The sequence below is a fragment of the Chelonia mydas genome, chromosome 19 (assembly GCF_015237465.2).
Source record: "Chelonia mydas isolate rCheMyd1 chromosome 19, rCheMyd1.pri.v2, whole genome shotgun sequence".
NCBI lineage: Eukaryota > Metazoa > Chordata > Testudines > Cheloniidae > Chelonia > Chelonia mydas.
This window is the reverse complement of record NC_051259.2, coordinates 11218289-11245099: the sequence shown is the minus strand read 5'-3', so window position 1 is coordinate 11245099 and position 26811 is coordinate 11218289. Positions and strand designations below refer to the sequence as shown.

Here is a 26811-nt window from a genome sequence, read left to right as displayed (position 1 = left end):
TCAGGAGGTCTTTAATAAACTGGTAGTGTCCCCGCACTGATGGTATGTAATCACTGGGCTCTCAGTGAGAATTTTAGAGGCACTTCAGGTCCCTGTATAACAATCCACCCCAGTGGGGACTGAGAGAAAGAACTTCTCCTGCACTGCCAAGCCAACACACTCCCAATTCTAGCCTGTGGGGAGCAGCTTTTCATTCTCCATTCACTTCTGTGTAGAGACTGCGGAGCAAGTGGGAGGGAATTGTAATGGTGTTTTCTGTAACATGGGCACCTGGCTACTCGTTTCACATACTAGTTAACAGCTGGTTAGTGGTGCATCAGCTTTTGCTCACTATTGAGTTACCGGGATTTGAACTCACAATGTACAGGTGAAAGGCTCTATAACCCATTACCCAGTCTCCAGGCCCACCATTTACAGGCAGGTGCACCCAAGAAGCTCCCCTACAATGGAGAAAGTGAAGATAAATATCTGTGAAAGCTGCATCTGGTTATTTCTCCCAGATGGGATTAAAGCCCATTACTCAATATGAAAGCTCAGACTTGCTCTTGGCTTAAGAGGCTCAGAGCACAGCTTTATGAGCAAGATGAGAAGCAGCTATGGCCTGTACGAAGACAAAGCACATGGGCTCCTGGAGTCTTGTGTCACTCACCGTGTGAAGTGTTTGCTGTCTTCATGGACTTGCATTTCAGAGCTTTTAAACTCATTCAGTTCCTTTCGGATGGCAGCCTGCACAGAGGGGGAAAGAAATCCTTTCAGCTCACCCATACTGTGTATTCCCCCCACCACCACCGATTTACACAGACCCAGGACGTGCTGCATGTACAGATCTGCTTGTGGCTGGTCCGCACCATCTCAATTACTTTTAAGGAATAAAATGAAGGGCACATGTAGTTTTGAAATGGACAGGACTACCCACAGCCTCCATTTCCTCACCGTTGAAGAGGGAGCTTGCGGACAGCTATAACCCAAGTGAGGTACTGGAGATCAAACTCAGCAGCTCCCCCATTTTTTCTTCAGCAACCCCTCTCAAGACTCAGGTTAACCCTAAAATACTGGCTAATCCCCAGATGCTTGATACCCTGAGGTATGCCCAGTTCCTAAGGGATGATGGTGCATGGAACTGGACTGAGACTTTCCTGCAGTGATCCTGATCAGGCCAGCCTCAGCCTGCCAAGAACTTCCCCCACTCTTCCCTGGGTCTTCCCAGCATCTGTACCCTGCTTCCTCCTGCTATAGGCTCCTGTCCACTCCTTCAGATCAAAGGCCAGAGCAAAAAGAGGGAGGTTGGGCTGGGAATTGGGAGAAAGCAGCATGGAGCCCAAACAGGCCTTGTGTGTAGAGAACAGGAAACTCCTGGTGTGCTGGTAGCGGGTGGGTGCTCAACAGGATGGGGCTAGGGAGATGGGATGAGTCTTTCAGGAGACGGGAGGGAGACCAGGGTCCCACCACATGGAAGAGTTGAAGCAAAAGGAAGAAGAGCAAGTTTACTTTGCTCACATCCCTGAGCATGGGGTATCCAATGTGGAGGTCCAAGGGTTGGGAAGAGTGTTCTCCCCATTACCTTGTCAGCGGGTGTGAGTTTTGTCCACGGCTTATCTGCTCTCCGGTCATAGTCCTGAGCATCTGTCACTTCCACATATTCATGAAACCTCAGGATCTTCCTAGCTTGCAGTTCAGCCACTGTAGGCCTTTGACTAAGCTGAAAGCAACAGAAGACAAGTCAGCTTCGACGGTACTTGTCACCAGCGTGCATTCTGGCCAAAGACCCCACCATTCAATCTTTTTCGTGCATATAAGAGAGATCACTAGACACTGATGTGGGATGCAACAAAGCATCCCAGTATGGTCCTTAATGAAGAGTTAATAATTGCCTCATCAGTGAAGTGAGTCTATGGCAGTGTTTATAGTGTAAAAAGCACACAGGGCCAGGATGGCATTTCAAATGAGAGCTACAGGAACAGATGGAAGGGGGGACCTCGATACAGCAATTGCAGGAAACTGACTGTGTGGGATACACTCCTAACCTGATTCTAACAAATGATTCCTCCCTACTGCCCCAGGGAATGGCAACATGTACTTAAGTTCCGTATTAATATGCTCTGTAAAAATTCCTTCCCAGCCACAAGTGTGGGACGAGTTTAACCCTGTCCCCGTGGGCTAGACCCATCTGGGATCAACAGCTAATCCCGTTGGTATATGGGAGACGGCAGCGTTAGAATCTGGGATAGTCTGTCTATTTCACACCCCATTCTGGAAATAGTGTCCACAATTCTCGAACCTGGCTGCCTAAAGTTAGGTTCCTAAATCCACATCTAAGCACCTAAATAGAAGTGGCCTGTTTTTCCCGAGCTGCTGGACACAAATCCCACTGAAGACAATGGCTGCAAGCAGTTGCGGCTCCCATCAGTTTCTCCCAGGCATTTATTTAGGAACTTGATTTCAGGCCACCCAGTTTGAAAACCGTGGCCGCTGCTGTTTTAATATGGAACTCCGACACTCCAGCAATAGGTGCAGTAGGAATATCTCGACTGACCAGACCGATTCCCAACTTGTTATAGTCAGAGGGCGCTCAGGATAACCACAGAGCAGCCTCATGACTCCCCCACCCCTCTATGTTCTCTTAGGTGCTTACTACCGCCACCATCCACAACAGAGCAGACGGAAAACACCAAACGGAGCACTGCAGTACCTTTCTGGTGAGGCGGCGTTTAATCTCCCGCTTCTCAGCCTGCCGGTCGGCCTCATTTTTTTCTGGCAAAGGGGGAAAAAAATGTTTCATTTAAAGCAGTGCCACCACCTCTCGTTGAAAACCACTGTCAAGAGCTGAACACGGAAAACCAGCTTTTCATATCCGTGGAATATCTGCATCTCCTACCATCTGTCTGCAGTAACTCCAGGCATGCTGAGAGCACTAGGGTCTGAATCAGACATCCTTACTCAAACAGTCCATAGACTAAGGATAGCAGAATGGGCCTTACCTCAGGATGGTTCAGTAGCTAACCAGAGCCCTCTCCAGGCTAGCAGAGAACTCGGGGTAAAATTTTCTAAGGCACTGAGTGACTTTGGCTCCTATGGGCCTAAGTTACATTTTATAATGGGTGTTATATTTGGGGGCGAGGGGGAAGGAATTTTCAGTTATGCTAATGATTAAAGAGCAATACAGAGAAGGAAATTTCTGTTGAAAATCACCTCCAAGCTGACATTTTGTTTTCTAGAGTTGATTTTTTAAGTCTTGTCTCTTGTCACCATTTACACTGTCAACTCTAATTGCATTCATCATGGGCAACCAAGCTAGACAGACCATAGTCACCTGCTGTGTTTTATGCCGTAGCAGGATGTAGTGATCTGTGGGCTGCACATATTGCAGTCGAACGTTTACACCCAAGTAAAACAGCTTTTCTTTAAAAATATCATGGGAAGAAATTGTGTGTGTTTCACAATCTTTCGGGTGTAAATTAGTGAACAGGGGCCTTTGAACTGTGCTTGAGTGTTCATACTATTGTCCAAGAAGCTTCAGACAGGTCAGCGTTTGCTGGTACCCCACAGAAGGGATACAGAACAGTGTATTAACACTAGCTCAGTAAACAGGGGCCTAGAACTCTGCTCTAAAACTGCAGAAGGCATACATTCTGCCCCTGCACCCCTCTGATGCTACAACTGAGAAACAGGTAAAAAACCAGCAATACTTCTGTGTTTGGGAGCTGTAGAGCAGTCGTTACTCACGTTGAAGTATGTTCCTTTGCTCCAGCTCTTCTGCTGTTGGTCTCTGACTTAGTCGCCTAAACAAGAAGAGATAAAAACCATTACACTTGCCCAGCCACATTCCTGTAGGACACACAGATGCCAACGCTCATTTGGAGGCAGCAGGGAATACAGTTAATACGATACTCACTTTAATCGTCTTGCTCCCTTTTTTCATCACTGCTCAAACCAGACAACTCTTCCCTCCACCTGCTAACACAGCTTTTCACCCAGACAGCAGAATCCACTAGACTGAACTTGGCCTAAGTGGGTGCTGCTCCCGTGGAGCTGCCTGGGCCAGGCAGCAGTGGTGTAAGGAACACAGGAGGGACAAGCTGGTCAGAAGTTGGGTGTAAATGGTCTCACAGTATAACTTCTAATGCACCTTTATTTGTTGGGCGCTTCAAACATGTTAACTTGCACATGTGGGAGGGCTGGTGCGTAGCAGGAAGACAGCCCACGTGAGGATGTCAGATAAAGCAGGGCACAGCTGCCATGTGTGTCACATGGAAACAGGTCACTGTTTTTTCCTTCTCCACCCCAAGGAGTGGGGGCACAATTGGGTGGTACAAGCTGACCCCACACTTAGCGCACCTGTAACCAGGGGCCTATCTCCCCTGCCCCCTCGTGCTGCCTGGGCACAGCAGAACGCCCACACTGGCCAGGCTGGTAGTGACTGCACAACTGCAGTCTGGAGCGGAGGAAGGCGAGAAGCTGCTGAGGTGGGCCAGTGGTGAGGCAGCAAGGTTGTTCAAGCATCTGGCTGCCTCCTTTCTCTCCGCAGGGGCTGAGGTGAGGAGGAGGAACAGGGAGCAGTGAGTGGAAGCAAAGAAGCCTCTGAAACATTTGGTATTGGCTATTGTCAAACAGGTACTGTGACATCGTATGCAATTCCTGTTCTTAGAACTGCCAGCACAGCAAGGGCCGAAGCAGCCCAGAATCATCATTGCAGGGGAATCCCAACTGGACGCGAGGGAATCCAACTCAGCTGTGGACAAGACACTTTGCAGCCCTGCTTCAGTTTACACCCACAGAACTCCCACTCCTCCCCAGGCCAGAGTCAGCCCTTGGGTAAGGGAGCTGCACCCTCTAACTTCAGGAAGTGCAGTACCAGCGTCACCCAGGGTCCCACAGAATGCCTACTCACAGCGAGCTAGACGATCTTGCCACTTGCACCTGTTTTCCAAATTACATCTGTCAAGCTGCTCACATCACTGCTCAATGTGGCTCCTCGAACTTTAACAGCACACTTCAACCCAGGAAATGAGAAGTCTGACAGGCTATGGGGGTAGGAAGAGTTGGCTCTTCCAGCTCAAATGGCTTCCCTCCCGAACAGTGGAAACTGTCCTGCATGAAATGTAAGCTTCTTGTCTTTACATTACTTCAGAGGGAAATGACACACAAGCCTAGCACCCCAGCCCCAACGCAGCAGAGAAAAAGCCTCCTTGTTGCTACATTTCAGGCAAGCAGATTTCTTGGCTCACCCTTAGTTATGCCGAAGACTGAGGATTTTTCTTTTCCTCTGCATTTTGTACCTGATCAGTGCTGTCCCAATCTGTTGCCGAATTTCATTCCACTCCTCCTTGCTCTTCCGAGGGAAAGCATTCTTTTCCTCCAGCTCCTGCTGCGTGGCCATGTTGCCCAGTTTCATGGCCAATGTATCTTTCCTCTTCACCTTGTTAGCTAGAGCGCCTGTGGGAAAGGGAAGAAGGGATCCTTGCATGAGTAAAGACAGCAGTGCTCCCACGCTGTAAAAAAGCAGCTGGATCCACAGGCCAGCCTGGCATCACACACACAATGGTCAAGTACCACAGCTCCTCTGTTGGCAGGAGCTGAATGTCACTAAGGTCATGCAGCTACAGTACAGCCTGCAGCATGGTAAAAGGAGTAACACCATCCTGTCTAGAGAGAGGGAGCTGGAAGGATGTGTGGTTACTATTCTGGTGGCATCCCCTGCTGGAATTTTCCCCATCAGGCAGGGATGTACATGGGCTAGTTGGCAGTTGGGGTATTTGAGGGAGTGTAGGCAGGTGGGAACATAACACAAGAACGGCCATACTGGGTCAGACCAATGGTCCATCTAGCCCAATATCCTGTGTTCTGACAGTGGCTGGTGCCAGATGCTTCAGAGGGAATGAACAGAACAGGGCAATTATCAAGTGATACATCCTCTGTTGTCCAGTCCCAGCTTCTGGCAGTCAGAGGCTTAGGGACACCCAGAGCATGGTGTTGCATCTCTGACCATCTTGGTTAATAGCCATTGATGGACTGATCTTCCATGAACATATCTAACTTTTTTTTTTTTAACCCAGTTATACTTTTGGCCTTCAGAATATCCACTGGCAACAAGTTCCACAGGTTGACTGTGTGTTGTGTGAAGAGGTACTTCTTTATGTTTGTTTTATACCTGCTGCCTATTCATTTCATTGGGTGACCCCTGGTTCTTGTGTTAAGTGAAGGGCTAAACAACACTTCCCTATTCACTTTATCCACACCATTCGTGATTTTATAGACCCCTATCATATTTCCCCCTCCCCCCACTTAGTTGTCTCTTTTCTAAAGTGGCCTGCACGAATCTTTTTAATCTCTTGTCATATAGAAGCTGTTCCATTCCCTTAATCATTTTTGTTGCCTTTCTCTGTACCTTTTCCAATTCCAAATTGTATCTTTTTTGAGAAGGGGCGACCAGAACTGCACACAGTACTCAAGGTGTGGGCATACCATAAATTAGTGGGATTATGGTATTTTCTGTCTCGTTATCTAGCCCTTTCTTAATGGTTCCTGACATTGTTAGCTTTTTTGACTGCTGCTGCACATTGAGTGGATGTTTTCAGAAAAGTCACGATGACTTCAAGAACTCTTTCTTGAGTGGTAACAGTCCTCATCATTTTGTATGGACAGTTGGGATTATGTTTTCCAGGGTGCATTACTTCCCACATTGTGGATAAGTAGCCTGTGAGGAAGCCAAGAGGCTAACACTTTGGGACACTGTACGGACCAGACTTTTGGTGTGGCTCTTGACGTGGTTAAGTGCAGTTGTGTGTGTAGGAGTAAAGCTGGCCTCCCAACGGTGAAACCTTACTGTTATGGCTTTCATCATCCTCTTCATCTTCCTCATCCTTATACAGGATGGGTCCCTCCGAGTCCGAATCACTCGTCCCCTCCTCTTCCTCCTGCAGGGGCTGTGGCATTAGCCTAGGAATGATCGTGACAGATGGTGCATCTCCAATGTAAACATGAGGACCTGAACTCCGTTCGCCCTCCTGGTCTGCTTCCTCCTCCTCTTCATCATCATCTGGACTAACAAAACGCGCACAATTATTATTGATTTTAACAATGACAATGATTCACTTTGAGGTCAGGGATTTGTTCCACCCCAGCCCCAGCGCCAGCGCCAATTTAAACTGAAGCCTCTCTATGGAAGGCAGGTCACAAGCGCTGTAACCCTTTCCTAGCCAGTGGCTGTCTGCCTGGGGCTGCTGCCCCCCTTTTATCCCCACACTCTTTCATGGAAGCCCTGCTGAACTACGAGCAAGAGTACTTAGATTTCCTTACCCTCCTGTGGCACCTTCCCTCCAGGGATGTCAACATGCTTTAAACATTCATGAATTGCAGCAACTGAGACAGAGATTGCGGGTGGGATTTTCAAATGAATTTACGGGAGTTAGGGGGTTAAGGAGCCCAAGTCAAGAAGCTTCCTTGGGTGCTTTGTGGCGAGTCCAAAACAGTGGCAGGTTGAAGGAGCTCTGCTCAAAGGCCCGTGCTGCAATCCCTGCCTCATCCCTCCTTCCTGAAGAGTCGGAAGGACTCCAGGCTCAGCAAGCACCAATTCAAGGAGATGCAAGGTCTGAGGCACTTGGGGCTAACCCCGTCACCCCCTATCACCAGGGAACCCCATTTGGGGTTTCAGGGTTCAAACCTGCTGCCAAACCCAAGCATAGTGTGGGGGGTGGGGGGGGAGATTGGAATGACCACATCAAAGCCCAAGCAGTCTCTCTAGGCCAGGGGTGGGCAAACTTTTTGGCCCGAGGGCCACATCTGGGTGTGGAAATTGCATGTAGGGCCATGAATGTAGGGCTGGGGCAGGGGGTTGGGGTGCAGGAGGGCACTCAGGGCAGGAGGTTGGGGTGTAAGGTGCAGGAGGGATTCGGGCTGCGGGTTCCAGCCCGGCACTGCTTACCTGGTGTGGCTCCGGGGTGGCAGCGGCGTGCAGTGGGGCTGAGACAGGCTCCCTGCCTGCCCTGGCCCTGCGCCGCTCCTGGAAGCGGCCAGCATCATGTCTCTGCTGCCCCTAGGAGAGGGGCAGAGGGCTCCGCGCACTGCCTTCACCTATGGGTTCCACACCCGAAGCTCCCATCGGCCGGGAACAGGGAACCGTGGCCAATGGGAGCTTCGGGTGTGGAACCCAAAGGTGAAGGAAGCACAGGGAGCCTTCTGCCCCCACCCCTATCCCGGGCCGCAGGGACATGGTGCCGGCCACGCCATGGGGGTGGCAATCCCATGGGCCGGATCCAAAGCCCTGAGGGGCCAGATCCAGCCCGTGGGCCGTAGTTTGCCCACCCCTGCTCTAGGTCATCAGAAGCAGGTCATGGCTGAATGAAGAAACTAAGGATCTCACTTTGTCTAGTCAGTGCAATTAAATACCTAGATTCCTCTGAACTGTTTTTGCTTTTCCTGCTTAGCGTACCAAGGTGATCATCATTTCTCCAAACACTCAATTCCCGAGGCACTTTCCACAATCACAGGTCTTGCTCTAGGACGTGGAGCGCAGCGTTCCCACACCACAGTGCAGGCTGCTGTGTGCCCGGCTGTCCCCCTACCCGTCAGTGCTCCTGCATGCACAGTCTGCACTCACACTTTCAGCATCTCGATGGTGACTGGCAGCGACCTGGCCCGGCCCAGGGTGCTGTTGTCCTCGTAGGGGCTGTCACTTTCGAAGAGCAGCGAGTGAGCCCTGTGCGACCCCTCTGCAGGTGGGGTAACTGGCAGGGGGCTCGTCAGCGCCTGCTGGATCCGGATGTGCAGTGGGATTTGGAGCAGCCGCGTTGGCACGTGAGGTTCTCCGAACCCCTGCTCTGCCGCCCACTTGGGCACTTCCAGTGACCTGAGATCTCCCTGTGGAGGGGTCTCCTTGGGCAGTTCCAGGGAGAGCTGGGGTTCCGTCACAGGGCTGGAGGCAGGCAGGGGCATGCGCGGGGGCTCGGGAGGTATGTGGCTGGGCAATGGCGGAGAAGGTGACGGTGGCGGGTGAGATACGGTGATATGCACTGGTATCGATGTGGGACGAGTAGCTGTCACTACCCTATCACTTGGTGGTTTCGAGGCAGCAGTTGACTCCAGCGAGGGTGCCATGTTAGATGGAATGCCTCTCTTGGGTGGTAGGGGCGGGGAAGGCTTTGATAAGCCCATACCACTGTTCACTGCTTGAGACAGTTCAGCTGGAAGAGAAGAGAGATCCCACATTTTATTAGGGCTTTGCCATAGCCCTGGACCCTCACTCATCCACTGGCTGAGCACAGAAAGCACTCAGGAGGCTACAGGATCCAGTGGTTAGAAGCAGGCAGATTCTGACCCACTGAGACCTTGATCAGTTCATATGACCTCCTGCAGTCTCAGCTGCTTGCTCCCTAAAGCCAGATGCCAGAGGTAACTGGGCAGGGTGGATAAAAATCAATGATTTTTTTAAAAAAAAATTTTAAATCAGATTTTTTTGTTTAAATTTTTTTTTGATAAAATGCTTTTTCAGGAAAAAACCTATCTAAAGATAGTTTTAATTAAGATACATTATAGCTCAAAGATATTTCATCATGGAATAGGGATTATAAATTCTAATTCCATAGTATGAGACAATACATTCATGTAAAGTTTAAGAAAAGTTTTGTAAATGTGTTCCAATAGTTCATGGATTAGGGACCCAATCTTATGGGGTTCCAGGGGCTTCTGTAGAGATTATTTAGGTTAATCTTTCTACCTACCCAATGGGACTCAGTACTCAGTCTAGAAGATACCATCAGAGATGCTTAGTTTTGCAGTTCTCAAACTGTGGATTTGTGTCTCCAAAGGTAACATGCTTGTTAACAGCAAAAAGGTTTTTTTAAATAAATAATATATAGAGGTGAGAAATAACAGACCTCAACTCTATTGTCCCTCTGCAAATTTGTGTACAGAGTCAATTTCTTACCTCTCTAAAAGTGCAAAGTTTTAAAAAGTTCAACGAATAGAAGATTGTTGGGGGCGGAATAGATCTGGACAAGAAGTCTGGAGATAAATGCGAGAAGCGAGGGACATACGCTTTTTTGTTAAACTATTATATGTTTGCTGTTGAAGAAAATAATCCAGAATACTTAACATTGTTGTTTTAGTTAAATAAAACAATTTAAATGTCTGTCTAGTGATGTTCTCCTCCTAATACAGTATGGCAAGAAAATCCTCCAAATAGTAATGATTAATCTGTTGAATTGGAGATAGTTCACCTCCCAATGACTTAATAAATATCTGTTTCAATTACCTCTGGTAAATGAAATAACCAAACAATAATTCATTTTCTGATACAGATGTAAAACTAATCTGAAAAGTTTTCAAAATAAATCACTTTAAAAATGTATAGTGTGTACCTTCTAAAAATGAAACCTACATCTATCTCTGAGTTGTGAAGAATATGTATTAAGGTTATAACAACCAACAAGCATGCACTTTTATGGAGAAAACCATGATTAAATCGAGTCTTCCTGACTAGTGATTTAAATCAAATCCACCCTGTAACTGGGTGGCAAAGCTTCTCACTTGCTCTTCTAGCTACTAAGGTAAGAAGTCAGGACAGCAGCCAAGAGTGAGCAGGCTGGAAGAGCTCCTGCTTGTCTTGCTGCTTTGCATGGAAGGTTGGCTTGGCGAGAGTGCAACAGTAGGGCCAGCTCCAGGAACGGCAGCATTCCTTGGGCAGGTGCAGGACATGCGGATCAGTATGCTGCTCAGTTAGCAAAGGAATGAATGCAACCAGGGTACTTTGTGCCTACATTTACAGCCATCACCCAACAATGGAATTTGATATAACATCTCCAACAAAACCCTTGACTTAAAGCTTTTCCTTTCATACAACACTTTTAGAGTATTGCTATTTGAAGACAAAAGTCGGTGGGACTGAAACGCTAACATGCTCTCACTCAGTTTAGCTGTCAGAGCTAGCCACAGAGAACATTACTGCTAGCCACTCCTCTCCAGCATGAAAGTGCTTTCCCTATTCCACATGGACTCAATGCTGGGTCACCATAAATCCTGTTACCAGCTTACCCCTCATCTATGGTTCTACTGTGGTCACTAGTATCTAAGGCAGAGCTGACATCATAAATCATCATGTGTCCAGAGGGGTTTATAGGACCCATAAAATCTACAGCTGGGAAAGTCCCTTCCTGATCTGTGGGGCAGGCCTCAATTTAACACAGGGGTCTGTGCTGTTTGATGCTGATCAAGGAGAGAATGACGAGAACAATGTGACTAGGGGAAGAGGGCTGGGGCCCAAATGTAATGTACCCCATCCAGAAAATATAGTCTTCAGTAGTGGCTCCCAAAATTGGAGACCTCACACTTGGTATATCACTTCCGTCCTACAGGAGAACACCCAGTGTTTAAAAAGGACATTGGACTCTTGCTGCAGTGCAGAGCCCTGCAGTGGGACTGGGATCCCGTGGGTCCCTTGGGACCCACTGCCATAATAGTGGGAGTATCTGGGAGTCGGATTAAAAAAGTCATGCACTGGGCTCGTTGGCAGTGGCTTTTTGGCCTTTAATATTTATGCAGTAGCAGCTTCTAAGGGTTGAAAGGTCAATTTCCCTACTACCAAACTGCTTGGAAAACGTCAGTTTTCTTCCATGTCTGCTTGTTTTCACCACCACAATCACATCTGTATCAACACATTCCGCAGATCTGAAACAAGAGCTCCTAGTCCAGTGGTGCTGCAGAACCACAAATGGCAGCAAGAGAAGAGGAGATTGTGCTTTCTGGGAAGACTGCAGTAATACAGAGGTGGATGCATTTTTCAGATGTTTCGAATACACAGACTTTTCCCTTACAGATTAAGGCCAGGATCCTGTCTAGTGCTGAGTGTCCTCAGCTCCCACTGGCTTCTGCATTCAGTGCTACTCAGGACCTAAGAGCCTGATTCTGAGAGGAGCCAAGTAGCCAGCACCTCCCATAAACGGGCGTTAGAAAAGCAGAGCACCCACAGGACTAGGCCCTACTGCAAGTGTCCTGTGAATCCAATCTGTCTCCGGTCATGAGTAAGGCAAAGGGGTCTTTCTCACTGGGCTAAAAATTAGTTTCACTGCACCCAGGACAGTACAAACTCCTCTGACCCAACACAGAAGCCAACATATTACTCTAGTAAAGGCTAAATTAGCCACTTTGCTGTGAACAACAGCTGCCCCTGTACCTGGCATGGCCTTGACAGAATCCATGCATACACTGTGAACTACTGTTGCGTACAAGTTAAGTTATGTGAAAGTTAGCATTTCCTGAGCCTATCCTGCCACGAAGTGTCATTTAAGAGGCCAGCAGCATAGGAGCCTAACGTACGGAATGAGGAAGCAGAGGTGAAAGAGACGGGTTATGTTAGCCATGGCCACTTTTTTCCAGTGCGGGGCTGTTCCCTTCCATTTTGTGCTCTGTTACCTAATTTTTATTCTGTCAGTCAATGGGGCTTTCACCAGTTCCTTTGGGAGCCTATTCCCCAATCTCACCATTGGGTAACACTTCTAGACATTCAGGCTGTATATTCCTTTGCCTAATTCAAATCCATTGTTCCTAGTTATACCTTTACTATCTGTTAAATATTTTCTTCCCCTCCTTGGTGTTTACACCATCCAAATACACGTCCCTTCAATTTCACTCGTTAGTGAAACTATGCGGGTTTGATACTGCAAAAGGACCAACTCCAATCTTGCTTTCAATACTTTTGTATCAGAAACAACAGCATTGTGTTGAGTATTTAAATGTAGGTCTGTACAGAGCACAATTGTGAAATCGGTCCCTGTTTGAATGGGGATTCTCAACAGGCAAAGCAAGCAAAACAGGTGCAGAGCTCTTCAGCTCTACTTACCTGTAACTCCTCACTCCCTCCACACCCTCTGCCATAGGTGTCTAAGGCCCTACCCTGGGGATAGCAGCAGTGTGACACTTTGCTGTCTTTCATTATATTTTTTTCTCAGCACTACCTGCAATTAATGCTGATGCATTTCAAATACCACCCATGTTGTGCGCAAGCAGCTTAAGCAAGCAAAGAAGGTATTTCCTTGCGTGCACAACAGGAACGGTCAGACTAGTTTTATCATCTGGCGAACAGCAGTTTAATACCATGCAAAGTTCAACTGTAAAACCTGCTAGAGCAGAGCGCATCCCAGAGCAGAAAAACTAAATTATTTGGTTCGTATTTATTTTTTAGTCTGGAGAAGTAGCATTATTTGCTTGTGGAAACAAAAACACTGACCTAAGCCTACTGCAAGTAGGTCCTGCGCCGGCTTTCTCGACACAGCTCTGCCAATGCCTCCCAAACAAGACCTGCACAAGCCCAGCCACCACTATGGATGGATTCATTTCACAGCTCTGCCCATACATCTCAGTCCTGATCTGTGGCACTCCCTGCTACTCCTGTCCAAAGACTAGCTGTGCAGTGCGTTGTCCTTTAACGGCTTCATTCAGTCCACTTAACACATTTCACTTGTGACTTACTCAAGATTTAACCAAGGCATCTAAGAGACGAATACTTAATATTGGGCTAACTGCATGACAAGAAACTCCCCCCAACATGTTCTGTTAAAACAGGTTTGGAAATAGATGCATTTAATTCTTTACTTAACCAGCACTGGGAAGAATCAGCTCTTAATTTACGTTTTAGTGCTATACGATTTGCCAGATGGGCAGCCCTGCAGCCTGAATTTCTCAGTTTATCCATAGCAGCAAGGGGGGGATGCTTCCCCAACATCCCTGCCTTGCCAATGCACTTTGAGGAAGCACCTCAAGAAGCAAGGGGGCAGTTCAGACTCCATGGTCCACTCCGAGTCCTTTGCCTTGCTGCTGCAACTGGCAGCAAGGGCACTGACCCATGCCAAATACCACAGTGGTTTGTCATGTGGATATTTCCCACTGGGACTTACCAGTTCATTAGGACACCAAACAGCTGTAACCATCAACTTCCACTGACCATATAAACTGGTGATTTAGAGGTGAAAGCCTTCTAACACCCACTAATGACAGGTTTCAGAGTAACAGCCGTGTTAGTCTGTATTCGCAAAAAGAAAAGGAGTACTTGTGGCACCTTAGAGACTAACCAATTTATTTGAGCATAAGCTTTCGTGAGCTACAGCTCACTTCATCGGATGCATACTGTGGAAAGCATAGAAGATCTTTTTATACACACAAAGCATGAAAACATACCTCCCCCCACCTCACTCTCCTGCTGGTAATAGCTTATCTAAAGTGATCACTCTCCTTACAATGTGTATGATAATCAAGGTGGGCCATTTCCAGCACAAATCCAGGGTTTAACAAGAACGTGGGGGGGGGGGGGGGGGCGGTAGTAGTTAGGCCTAACAAAGAAAATACAGGACAGGCCTAACAAAGAAAATAACAGAACGCCACTAGCCGTCACCTTCAGCCCCCAACTAAAACCCCTCCAACGCATTATTAAGGATCTACAACCTATCCTGAAGGATGACGCAACTCTCTCACAAATCTTGGGAGACAGGCCAGTCCTTGCCTACAGACAGCCCCCCAACCTGAAGCAAATACTCACCAGCAACCACATACCACACAACAGAACCACTAACCCAGGAACCTATCCTTGCAACAAAGCCCGTTGCCAACTGTGTCCACATATCTATTCAGGGGACACCATCACAGGGCCTAATAACATCAGCCACACTATCAGAGGCTCGTTCACCTGCACATCCACCAATGTGATATATGCCATCATGTGCCAGCAATGCCCCTCTGCCATGTACATTGGTCAAACTGGACAGTCTCTACGTAAAAGAATAAATGGACACAAATCAGATGTCAAGAATTATAACATTCATAAACCAGTCGGAGAACACTTCAATCTCTCTGGTCACGCGATTACAGACATGAAAGTTGCGATATTACAAAAAAAACTTCAAATCCAGACTCCAGCGAGAGACTGTTGAATTGGAATTCATTTGCAAATTGGATACAATTAACTTAGGCTTGAATAGAGACTGGGAGTGGCTATTCCAACCCCCACCCCACCCCCAGATGTGTATGATAATCATGTGTATGACAATGTGTATGATAATCAAGTTGGGCCATTTCCAGCACAAATCCAGGTTTTCTCCCCCCCTCCCAGATGTTCTTGTTAAACCCTGGATTTGTGCTGGAAATGGCCCACCTTGATTATCATACACATTGTAAGGAGAGTGATCACTTTAGATAAGCTATTACCAGCAGGAGAGTGAGGTGGGGGGAGGTATGTTTTCATGCTTTGTGTGTATAAAAAGATCTTCTACGCTTTCCACAGTATGCATCCGATGAAGTGAGCTGTAGCTCACAAAAGCTTATGCTCAAAAAAAATTGGTTAGTCTCTAAGGTGCCACAAGTCCTCCTTTTCTTTTTGCGAACACCCACTAACAATCCCAAGCCTTCCAATCCAGCACAGCTGATAAATTCCCGCACTGGTGGAAGATTAAAGACACTTTATAACAATAGTGATTTTTAATCTCAATCACTACCCTTAACAGAAAAACTAGAGACTGCCTCCCTTGCTCAGCTGCTGGATACATCTGTGCTAGGCAGATCGTTCAGTTTGTAGCGCCTCTTGAAAGTAATTAACGTTTGCCCTGTGCCGATGGAACCAGCATCAACAGAGCTCACCCAGTTTCCACGCCTGTCCGGTGGTCAAGCTTTGAAGATCCTTGATTAGCTCACAGACATTCAAGACATGATACTGTATGAACACAGCAACACAGATCTTCCCTTCCAAACAGAGTTTGCAATCTCAAAGAACAAAAGAGCATCCTAGGTTTGACTGACAGCCAGTTGCAAAGAAGACGACACTTACCTATTAAAGGGTTGCTATTTCTGTTCACAGGCTTCGGGGGCGGGATGGGGGGCTGTTTGGCGGGCACCACGCTGGTTGTACTTGTGGTAGCAGTAGTGTTAGTGCTGGCAAGAGCAGGGGGCACAGTCCTGGGGGCTGGGCAAGGGGCGACTGTAGAATTGACCGTCTTTGATATGCTGGTGGCGGCAGTAACAGAAGAGGAGGATGCAGTCCTTGTAGTGCGGCTGGCAGGGACAGGATCCCTCACCTGCACATCACTTGCCTCCTGAGAAGAGGACAAGGGTCTTTTCGGAGGAAGCAAAGGCTGTTTGGGTGCTTGCGGCTCATGAGGAGGCTCCATTTCTGAACTGGGATTGCTACTGGATGAGCCTGCAAAGTGAAACACAAAACAAGTGCTTATAGAGATTGGTGAATGAGGGGACCCAAGAGAAGAGACTTCAAAACGGATATTTCTTTGTGAGAAACTGAAGCAAGCCTGATTTCCTACCTAGTCTTTTATTTGGTTCCTCAACTGGAACAGACTTTCTAAGACTTGACTTCTTCTCAACCTCTTCCTCCAAGTTTGACATCCCAGAACCACCAATGGGGACTGTATGCCCATTCTTCAATGCAGTATGGCTGAGTTTGTCTGGTTCCTCTCCATCTGTGAGGGGGTGGGGAATGAACAGAAAACCATCAGAAAAGGCAAAGGATACTGAATACTTAGTCCTGCCATGAGAGCGGGGGACTGGACTAGATGACCTCTCAAGATCCCTTCCAGTCCTACGATTCTATGATCTGAAGTCTGAGAAGGTACACACCTATCAATAGGCAGTGAACTGGCAATAGATTGCCAATGACTGTATTTAAAAATCTGCAAATATCCACAACACTCCTTTTACTTCTGGAATATCTGGTCCTAGAATTACTTTCTGCATAAAATAGCACATGGTAACATCAGCACCAAGTTAGTTTGGAGCTCTTGATTTCAACAACGTGCTAAAAGACAGTATAGGGCCTAATCTCCTGTAACTCGTGTGTAGTACCATTTATTCCAACAATCTGTTTATTCCACCATCAGTCTCCTACACAATGGACTCATTTACAAAGGAACATATTTACAAGATTCAAAGATAGGATGGCCTTCAAGGCCAGCACTATCCCATGATCAGCAGTCCAGGACTAGTTGCAATCAAGCTCTGGGCAGCCTTCTATGTCAGCTTACTTTAAGGGCTTTCTAATAAACCCCTGTACTCTGCTACATTACAGAACTCAAAATGCTGGCCAGGTTTCCACTGTATGTACAATAGATTTGTTCTGACGACAAGATTCAGTCAGTGTTCCCAGGGAACTGATACCTTCCATATTGGTTTGTACATGGCGTTCCTGCAGCATTTGCCCTGGAGAATGATGAGCAGCCCGAAACACTTGAACAATGGGGAAGAAGAGTTTCCTTAAACAAAGTCCCATCTCGCCTACCTTCCTTTTTGATTGAGGTCCAGCACGTGTTTCCAAACCTTTCGTCAACCTTAAAACTTACTACTTCTTACCATGTCTCCTAAAGCAGTGTTCTCTAAACTCTGAAAGTTGAGCATTTCTTCAGGAAAACAAAGCCAGCCACACACCCCTTCAGCCCTGCCATATAGTATTACAGAAGCTCTCCCCACTGACATAGCGCTGTGCACACAAGCGCTTGTGTCGGTGGAATTGATGTCACTCCAGGGGGTGATTTATTCACACTTGAGTGACATAAATTTTGCTGACATAAGTTGTAGTGTAGACATAGCCTTAGTTGTCACCTTGATGTGACACATTTTTTCCACTCTCAGCTATTGTTTCAAGCACTCTGAGAACTCAGGCAGATGTTGCTGTGTTCGTTAAATTTGCTTAAGCTTGGTCTACACTTAAAAGTTAGGTTTCAGAGTAACAGCCGTGTTAGTCTGTATTCGCAAAAAGAAAAGGAGGAGGGTTAGGTTGTCTTAACTACAGTGCTCAGGGGTGTGAAGAACCGTAGCTATGTCAACCTAACTTTTAAGTAAAAAGAAAAGGAGTACTTGTGGCACCTTAGAGACTCACCAATTTATCTGAGCACGAGGTTTCGTGAGCTACAGCTCACTTCATCGGATGCATACTGTGGAAACTGCAGAAGACATTATATACACAGAGACCATGAAACGATACCTCCTCCCACCCCACTCTCCTGCTGGTAATAGCTTATCTAAAGTGATCATCAAGTTGGGCCATTTCCAGCACAAATCCAGGTTTTCTCACCCTCCGCCGCCCCCCCCCCCCCCCCCCACAAACTCACTCTCCTGCTGGTAATAGCTTATCCAAAGTGACCACTCTCCTTACAATGTGTATGATAATCAAGGTGGGCCATTTCCAGCACAAATCCAGGTTCTCTCACCCCCCACCCCCCACCCCCACACACACAAACTCACTCTCCTGCTGGTAATAGGATGATGAGCTATTACCAGCAGGAGAGTGAGTTTGTGTGTGTGTGTGGGGGGGGGGGGGGGTGAGAAAACCTGGATTTGTGCTGGAAATGGCCCACCTTGATCATCATACACATTGTAAGGAGAGTGGTCACTTTGGATAAGCTATTACCAGCAGGAGAGTGAGTGTGTGTGTGGGGGGGGGGGGGGGGGGGGGGGGGGGGCGGAGGGTGAGAAAACCTGGATTTGTGCTGGAAATGGCCCAACTTGATGATCACTTTAGATAAGCTATTACCAGCAGGAGAGTGGGGTGGGAGGAGGTATCGTTTCATGGTCTCTGTGTATATAATGTCTTCTGCAGTTTCCACAGTATGCATCCGATGAAGTGAGCTGTAGCTCACGAAAGCTCATGCTCAAATAAATTGGTTAGTCTCTAAGGTGCCACAAGTACTCCTTTTCTTTTTACTTAAAAGTTAGGTTGACATAGCTACGGTTCTTCACACCCCTGAGCACTGTAGTTAAGACAACCTAACCCCCAGCGTAGGCATGGCTAAATCAATGGAAGAATTCTTCCGTCAACCTAGCCACCGCTGCTCAGAGGTGGATTACCTATGCTGATGGAGAAACCTTTTCCGTCTTTGTAGGAATGGTCTGCAGTATGGCACTACAGCAGCATAGCTGTGCCACTGTTGCGCCAGTAGTGTAGACGTGGCCTTAGTGTTTTTATTGTTTTCTTTGCAAACATGAGACTTTAATTTTAAAACTGAAGCGAGGACTCTGGAGGACAATCCAGAGGGCCATCTGACTAGTCCTTCACTCCCTCCATACGAGTTCCCTCACACAGGGAAACACTGCCCTAAAATCTGTCAATCTGCCTATCATCCCCCTCAGACAGTTCCCTAGATATTACACCCCCCTGCCCCTCCTCAGCTATTCCAACTCTCTCCTAATGCCTTCCCACATTCTCCAGGCTCCGGCATTTACAGAATGCTGCTGCTGGCTTTCTCATTCCCTCACCCCCAGCAATTTCAATTCCAGAGGCTTTCCACAACCTAGTTCAAAACAGTCGTCTTTGCTTTTAAAGCCCTCCATGAGCTTGGGCCAGCCTGCCTCAAGGACGTTGTTTGCTGCCCTTGCTCATCTGGTACTCACTCCCTATGTCCCCACTGTGGATAAACCACTTTCTCTACACCTCTTCCCCACACAGCCCTCCTGTATCTGCCACAACTCCACCTATCTTCACATCCCATCTGAACACATCCTCGCTACCCTGGCCAGCTGCTCTCCTTTATTTATGTTACAATTTAGAGTTTTGCCTGCTCTGTTTGCAATTTGTAAGGTGAATACTAGACACAAGGCAGCTGCGTAGAACTGAATAAAGGACAGCAAAGAAGTTTATTAAAATGAGCCACTAAGACCTGACTGTCAGAACCCAGGAGCCAGCAGAGTGCATGCAAGTGGATAAAAACTCTCTCTCTTCTCTCCAGAACACTTATCTTTCAGAAAATACACTGATTTTCTGAGAGCAGGATTTAAAAGTGGGACCAACTGTAGAAACCTTCCACTGACTTGCAACAAAAATATTAAAGAGTCCATCTCTAATTTCTGTAATTTAAAAATCTATCCACCTGACAGTGCTCGCCTGGTCCCACACTTTATTTCTGGCACTTTGTTTAATCTTATTGTAACTGTCTCCTCCACTTCCTAACCCAGGTCCTGTGACTGCTGCCAAAACACAAAATTCTATATCTTACCAACACTCCTGCATGCCACCCCCTTGTTACACCTCAGAACACTCCCCGTCTGCCATCTCTCTCTCAGGAAATTTATATCAAGCCTATGTTTTCGCTTCTTCAGTTTCATCCCATGACCTCTCATTACACACCTTTGAACACACAAAATTCCTCCCTTAACTTGGTGTTTACAAGGTTCAAATACTCATGGACTACTTCAGTCATATTTCACCCTATTTCGCTAACGTTTTAATCATTTTTGCTGCTTTTCCTACAGTTTGGCTACAATTTTCTGATAAGGAGGAGCCCAGAAATGAATGCACACATTACAGGCCTGTCTCAGAGGCATGTAAAAGACACCTATCACCTCCTTGATGGAATGCCTCTACACAAGCAGCTCAAAAGCCGTACTGAATTTTTGTTTCCTTTCATTTGGCCTTGCAGCCCTAGAAACAAATCAAATTCAACATTATAAATAGGCTATTTTTCACTGGGGCTAGAATATAAACTGAAACATGATCAGAACAACCTGGAGATTACAGTGAGCATGAATGTGAAGGAGAGCAGCATAGAGGGATGGTACCAAAGGCCGGGCAGAGATACAAATATGACAAACACGACAGGAAATGACACAGAATTTCCTTGCCAGCAGCAGACAGGAAGATGCATAAGAACACGGAATGCTTATCTCAGGAATTTCTTCCTCCTTACACTGCTTTCCTAGCTAGGTGCAGGAGCCAGACAGGGAGCGTGTGCAAAGGACAGACAAGGGATGGGAGGTCATGTTTAGCAAACAGCCTTTAACTTATTTTATTTTTTAAAGGTACAGTAACAAGGATGGGATTATGTCAGCAGCAGACCAGCTACACAGAACACAGATAGGCGGATGACAGGTTCATTTCCAAACTCACCCTGCTCAGGGTCTTCCAACAGAACCCCTCTTTTAACCAGCTCCTCTCTTGGCTTTCGCATAGAAATCTTTCGTTCTAAAACTGATATTAAATTGAGAAAAAGCACTCAGAAAACAGGGCAAGGGGAGGGTTTCAAAAGAATTGTTTTTAAATGTATTGGCTCTGTGGAAGAAACAAAAATGGTTCAAGTTGCTGCATTTTGCATGAAGGAAGAAGAGGGAGGGGGTTAAAAAGTAACCTATCTGGGGCCTGTATTCACACACCAGAATATAGTGCTAGAGCAGTGAACAGTCATTCCTCCAGCCTAAGCCTCGTTGGAGAAGTTCCTTTCAACAAAGGAATCTTGCATCTTTAACACTCTTCAGAATATTGTTTTCTACAGTTAAAAGATCTTTAAGCGGTGGTTTTAAGGAGCCAAGTAGCTGAGGCCTCTGATCAGTGAATTTGTTGTTCCATTACTGGCAAAGAATTAAGCTTTGATCCCAGTCATACCAGCACTGGGACACAAGGCTTCAACCAGCCTCTGCAGCTCACCCATAGCTGCTACTGCTCTGATGGCTAATAGCAAAGGATGAAACAACTTGGCATGCGCTTCCCCAGTGGGAAAAAGTGTTTAAACCAAAGTTCAAGACCAGCACCAAGCCCGATGCTTTACCTTCTGAAGTCTCCTTGAATTTGTCACTGCTTTTCTTTTTCCTCCACTTCCAAGGTTTGAAGATCTTGCCAAAGCCTGAGAACTTGCTTTTCCTCTTGGTGGGGGGCGTGGTGTCTCCAGATTCCAGAACATCAGCCCCCATCCCCATGTCAGATGGCGGATGATCCACTTCCTCAGCTACACAGAAAGAAAAGCAAAGTCACGGGTCTGTTCCAGTGAGGTCCCTCCTTTCCCACCCAGTCAGTCCCTGCCAACCCACCTGTGGATAATCGGGAAAGTGCTAAGCAGTGAGTGATGCAAATTCATGCAGAGGAGATAGCAAGACTCCATGCCTTCACATAACCAGTCAGTATCGAACAGGAGTAGGGAAGTTTTCAGTGAAGCCAAGTGAAGTTTTCAGTGCTAACAGGCTAAAGACATACTGTGATGTGTTAAAAATCGCTCAAGTGTAACTGTGACTTAGTTAATATTTGTACAGTGCTATAATTTAGCCCTAGGAGCACAAACAAAAAGCTTTTCTGCAGTCTCTTGATCTCAGCTGGAAGCAACTGCTCCGGACACAAGTAGTTACATGAATAAAATACCTTCTGTACTATAAACTTCCATGACTGTATTTAGACACAACCTACTGAAGTTCTCAGCCCAGCTCAATGGTTGTATACCATAGAACTAAGCCAGTCTGATTTCCACTCCCCACCCCCATAACAAGCTAACAGTACCAGGCCAAGAGTAACAAAAACTCAGGAAAGCAACACAATGCAACCTTGCACTCCACCTAGTTTACTAGAATTCCCAGGAGAACGCAGCAGGAGAGGATATACTTACGAAACATAGTTCTGTATCAAAAAAGCCTCCTTATGAGGCACGTTGTGAAGAGCGATTTGAACACAAAACATCAAGATATGCCAGTCGCTTTTTTTGCTTGCTTGGAGTTTGCAATTTTGCTGGAACTTACTAGGAAGGGGGAATTCACAATCCACAAAAGCCAGCAGGGACCTATAGCAGCCTTGCTTCGTATTGAAGATTGTTAGTGACCCACTTCATGGTCATAATTTATAGGCTGAGAATCCCTGGCCTCTAGCTATATGTGACTTGGGAGCACCCAAGTAGCTCTACAGGACACCAGGATGGTATCCAGTATTGGGAATAGAGAGCCTTACTAAGGGCTTGTCTACACTTAATACACTGGTTTCAGAGTAACAGCCGTGTTAGTCTGTATTCGCAAAAAGAAAAGGAGTACTTGTGGCACCTTAGAGACTAACCAATTTATTTGGGCATAAGCTTTTGTGAGCTACAGCTCACTTCATCGGATGCATCCGATGAAGTGAGCTGTAGCTCACGAAAGCTTATGCTGAAATAAATTGGTTAGTCTCTAAGGTGCCACAAGTACTCCTTTTCTTTTTACTTAATACACTGTAGCGTAGACCTACCTATGCTGACAGGAGGAGTTCTCCCATCAGCCTACAGAATCCACCTCCCCAAGAGGCAGTAGCTAGGTCGAGGGAAGATTTCTTCTGTCAACATGGCACTGTCTCCATGGGGATTTAGATCGGCTTACCTACACTGCTCAGTGCTGTGGATTTTTCACCCCTCTGTGCAACGTAGTTATGCAGACCTAATGTACTAGTGTAGACCAGGAAGGCTTTTTGTAATACTAGAATAAACCACATACCCTAATACACTGGGGACTCTACTGTGTATGCACTGGGCTATAAATCACATTTGTGGGCCTTATTTTTCTGAGCAATTGTAAATAAAAACACTTTTTGGAGTTTGATGCAAACTTTTTTGACTCATGAAGTCCTTGAGCTATACAGTCTCAAACTAGGCTACATGATAGGTCTCCAGAAAAGGCAGCACCACTGACCCACGATGACAACTCACTCATTTGCTATTCACATACAGGAAACTCAAACCAAGAATCCCATAACCCAGGTTATAGGGTTTTGGAGAGAGCCAACTTCTAAGTCCAGCACACCCCAAATAGAGTATCATACATTTAATCATAACATTTATGTAACCAGTCAGAAGACGTAATACCAGATGTCAGAACTTGCTATGTTTTAACAACATGTGGGAGATCAAATCTGCAGAAAAAGAGAAAAAAACAGGAAAGGCCTACGTGTTGTATTTCACTAGGGTTTCATTCACAGACACTTGGATCTTCATACCATGACACTGTTCATCAGGTATGTCTGCACTGCCGCTGCGGTGTGTGATTTACAGTTCAGGTACACAGACCTGTGCTAGCTTTAATGTAGCTAGCTCACTAAATAGCAGTGATGACATGGCAGCAAGGACTGCATAAGCTTACATGACCCCCTGGGTCCACACTTTCTTGTGTGACCTGTGGCACTGCATGCCCACTGCTATTTTTAGTGAGCTAATTAGATTAAAGCTAGCACAGGTATGTGTACATGCACTGCAAATCACTCCCACCTCCACGCATCCACCTGCAGTGTAGACATACATACTCGTAGAAAAAGATTAGGTATGCAGGAGCAACAGTCCGAATCGTTTGCTCCCCAGGCAGCTACAGGCAAAGAATGCTGTGTATGCCACTCAGTAATTACTATGTGATGCAATATTGCTCATAAAGAGCAGCACTGATGGGCCCCTGGTAACTACTTCTTGGGTGAAGAAGTGACAACATGCAAAACCAGGCCTCCCCAATGGGAGAAGGGAACAACAGAAGGCGTTTTAATAACCTAGAGGGAACCGGAATAGTATTCCAGTGAGTCCAACAGGGACATGCAGGATTCTATGTAAAGACAGGATGCTCTTTAATGGCTGCTAATAGTGGGGTCATGGGATAAATGATCAGAAACCAAACGGACAAAAAGAGTCTGATGTGAAATGACAGAACAGGAGGAGTTTTGCATAGAAGTCAATTTCATGCAGTGGCAGCGATAGGAAAGGGAGGAAAGGGAATCAACCAACATAAAGGCATTTTCCAACATTTCATTGCCTGAACTAGTTGGAACATATTTTAGAACCTGACATCCTAGGCCCAAACTTGGGTCAATTTGATTTTACCTATAAGGCATGTTTCTTCCGGCTCTATAAAGATTTCTTTCTCCTGACTCACTGGAGGCCAGCTTCGATGCAGTAAGGATCTACCTTCTCAGTTAGAAAAGTTTGATTCACTCAGCCTCAGTGAAGAGCTGAGGCCATAGCCACAGCTAGGAACCATTTCAGAAAGGAAGGCAAGTTCAAAACTTGATTCAGTTACAAACAAAACTGATGAATTACTACAAGTATGTAAACAGACTAGGGTAGTCCCACACCTGTGTGAAAAGCAAGCACAAAAGATATTTTAGTTTAATTCATGTTCACCTGGATTAGTCACAGGAAAAATCAGACTGGACTTTTAAACTTAACACCAAAGATAGATTTCCTAGATGTTTCAAGGCAGTTTCTTCAGAGAATGAAGCATTAGTCCTGGAGTTATGAGTGTAGTTTTAAAGAGCTGCATTCACTTTGCTCAGCAGAGCATTTTGAAAGTTCACAGGGCAAGCAGAAATTCTTGCCAGGAACAAACTGTGAATTGAATTTGGAACTGAAGTGCCATGAAGGCATTTGAGCCTAGGGTTGGTGACCATCACTATACTGAAGGTGCAACACCAACAATACGGATGACCCATGTCAAACTCATTTCAAATACATCTCCAGTCAGGACCGGTATAAGAAATGTAAGCTTGAGCGCTTTCTGCCACCTGAGGTTTCAGAGTGCTGCACTAAGCAAAATGGGCTCAGTTTTCTTTTAATAAGCTAACTGTCAGGTTCACAGATTAATGAACTGAGACCACAGCTCAACAAGCTGCAATTTCTCCACTTCCAATTAGGAGGAGGACCATATCTGCTCTCCTTCTACAGCCACCTCTGGGGGGGGATCAGAGGGAGGGTATAACGAAGCAAGCAGATATCCAAACAGGTTTAAGCACGGAGGTAGAATTTATCCACTATTTAATTCTCTCACGTCATTCAGTTCTAGCTATCACAAATACCTTAAGTCAAACTCTACACTATTTCGCCCATCAGTATCAGCTCATTGCATTGTACTGAGCAATCTCTCACTGAGAATTCCTGTCTGTCAGGAGATTATTTGTGTCATGAGAGCAGCTCCCTTCCTCCTTTGTCTGAAACATGACTCATCGTACAGGCTCAAAGTTAGATTGCAAGCATCACAGGGAAATGATCACTTACACTTGGGTTTGTAAAGTGCCATGCTCCCCAATAGTGCTAATTATTGACTGTGAAAGGAAGAGCATGTGCGCACAGCAGGAGAGTGAGTTTGTGTGTGTGTTTTTTGGGAAGGGGGAGGGGGGTGAGAAAACCTGTATTTGTGCTGGAAATGGCCCACCTTGATTTTCATGCACCTTGTAAGGAGAGTGGTCACTTTGGGTAGGCTATTACCAGCAGGAGAGTGAGTTTGTGTGTGTGGTTTTTGGAGGGGGGTGAGAGAACCTGGATTTGTGCTGGAAATGGCCCACCTTGATTATCATACACATTGTGAAGAGAGTGGTCATTTTGGGATGGGCTATTACCAGCAGGAGAGTGAGTTTGTGGGGGGGGGGGGGGGGGGGGGGGCGGAGGGTGAGAAAACCTGGATTTGTGCTGGAAATGGCCCAACTTGATGATCACTTTAGATAAGCTATTACCAGCAGGAGAGTGGGGTGGGAGGAGGTATTGTTTCATGGTCTCTGTGTATATAATGTCTTCTGCAGTTTCCACAGTACGCATCCGATGAAGTGAGCTGTAGCTCACGAAAGCTCATGCTCAAATAAATTGGTTAGTCTCTAAGGTGCCACAAGTCCTCCTTTTCTTTTTGCGAATACAGACTAACACAGCTGTTACTCTGAAAACAGCCATTTAAAACAGCCATCTTATGATGCCATTATAAGCTATATTCACTTTGCACTCTTAATTACAGGGTGGATCAGCTGCTACAGACATGCTTTAGAGTGACATGTATTTCAAGTAGCCTCATTACTCAGCGACTGTTCTGATCAGTGGGTAATCCCCTGGAAGACCAAGGAAAGACACTGGACTCATGTGAGCATTCAGTTTCAGCACATTTCCATCGGGACCAGTCAACAAATTTCTGAAAATGGCACACAAGGGGAGTAGATGTTGGCACCCACTGAGTCTTCCACCACAGGTGTCTAGAAAAGGTGGTTTCTCTCACTGCCTCTCCTTATTCCGCTGCATAATGAAGTGTAGGAGGTCTGTAGGCTGTTTTATAATGATGAGATCAAGAGAACACACCCCTCCTTATTTGAGTAATTCAGCT

General features: G+C 46.3%; 1 protein-coding gene across 8 annotated transcripts in view; it reads right to left on the bottom strand.

Annotated features, from left to right (window-relative positions):
- Positions 1 to 26811, bottom strand: part of PHACTR4 (phosphatase and actin regulator 4) — a 97306-nt gene that overhangs the window by 1835 nt on the left and 68660 nt on the right. For 4 of the 8 annotated variants that reach the window (XM_037881662.2, XM_043531949.1, XM_043531947.1 and 1 more), the window contains 11 exons: positions 21519 to 21695; positions 20864 to 20944; positions 16293 to 16448; positions 15806 to 16174; positions 8597 to 9179; positions 6824 to 7041; positions 5277 to 5433; positions 3724 to 3779; positions 2690 to 2751; positions 1562 to 1699; positions 650 to 726 (listed from right to left, as the gene is read on the bottom strand). In XM_037881662.2, the coding sequence (XP_037737590.1) occupies positions 650 to 726; positions 1562 to 1699; positions 2690 to 2751; positions 3724 to 3779; positions 5277 to 5433; positions 6824 to 7041; positions 8597 to 9179; positions 15806 to 16174; positions 16293 to 16448; positions 20864 to 20944; positions 21519 to 21695 (2074 nt within the window). The remainder of the gene's footprint in view (positions 1 to 649; positions 727 to 1561; positions 1700 to 2689; positions 2752 to 3723; positions 3780 to 5276; positions 5434 to 6823; positions 7042 to 8596; positions 9180 to 15805; positions 16175 to 16292; positions 16449 to 20863; positions 20945 to 21518; positions 21696 to 26811) is intronic. The other 4 variants (XM_043531952.1, XM_043531950.1, XM_043531951.1 and 1 more) reach the window with 1 other exon arrangement.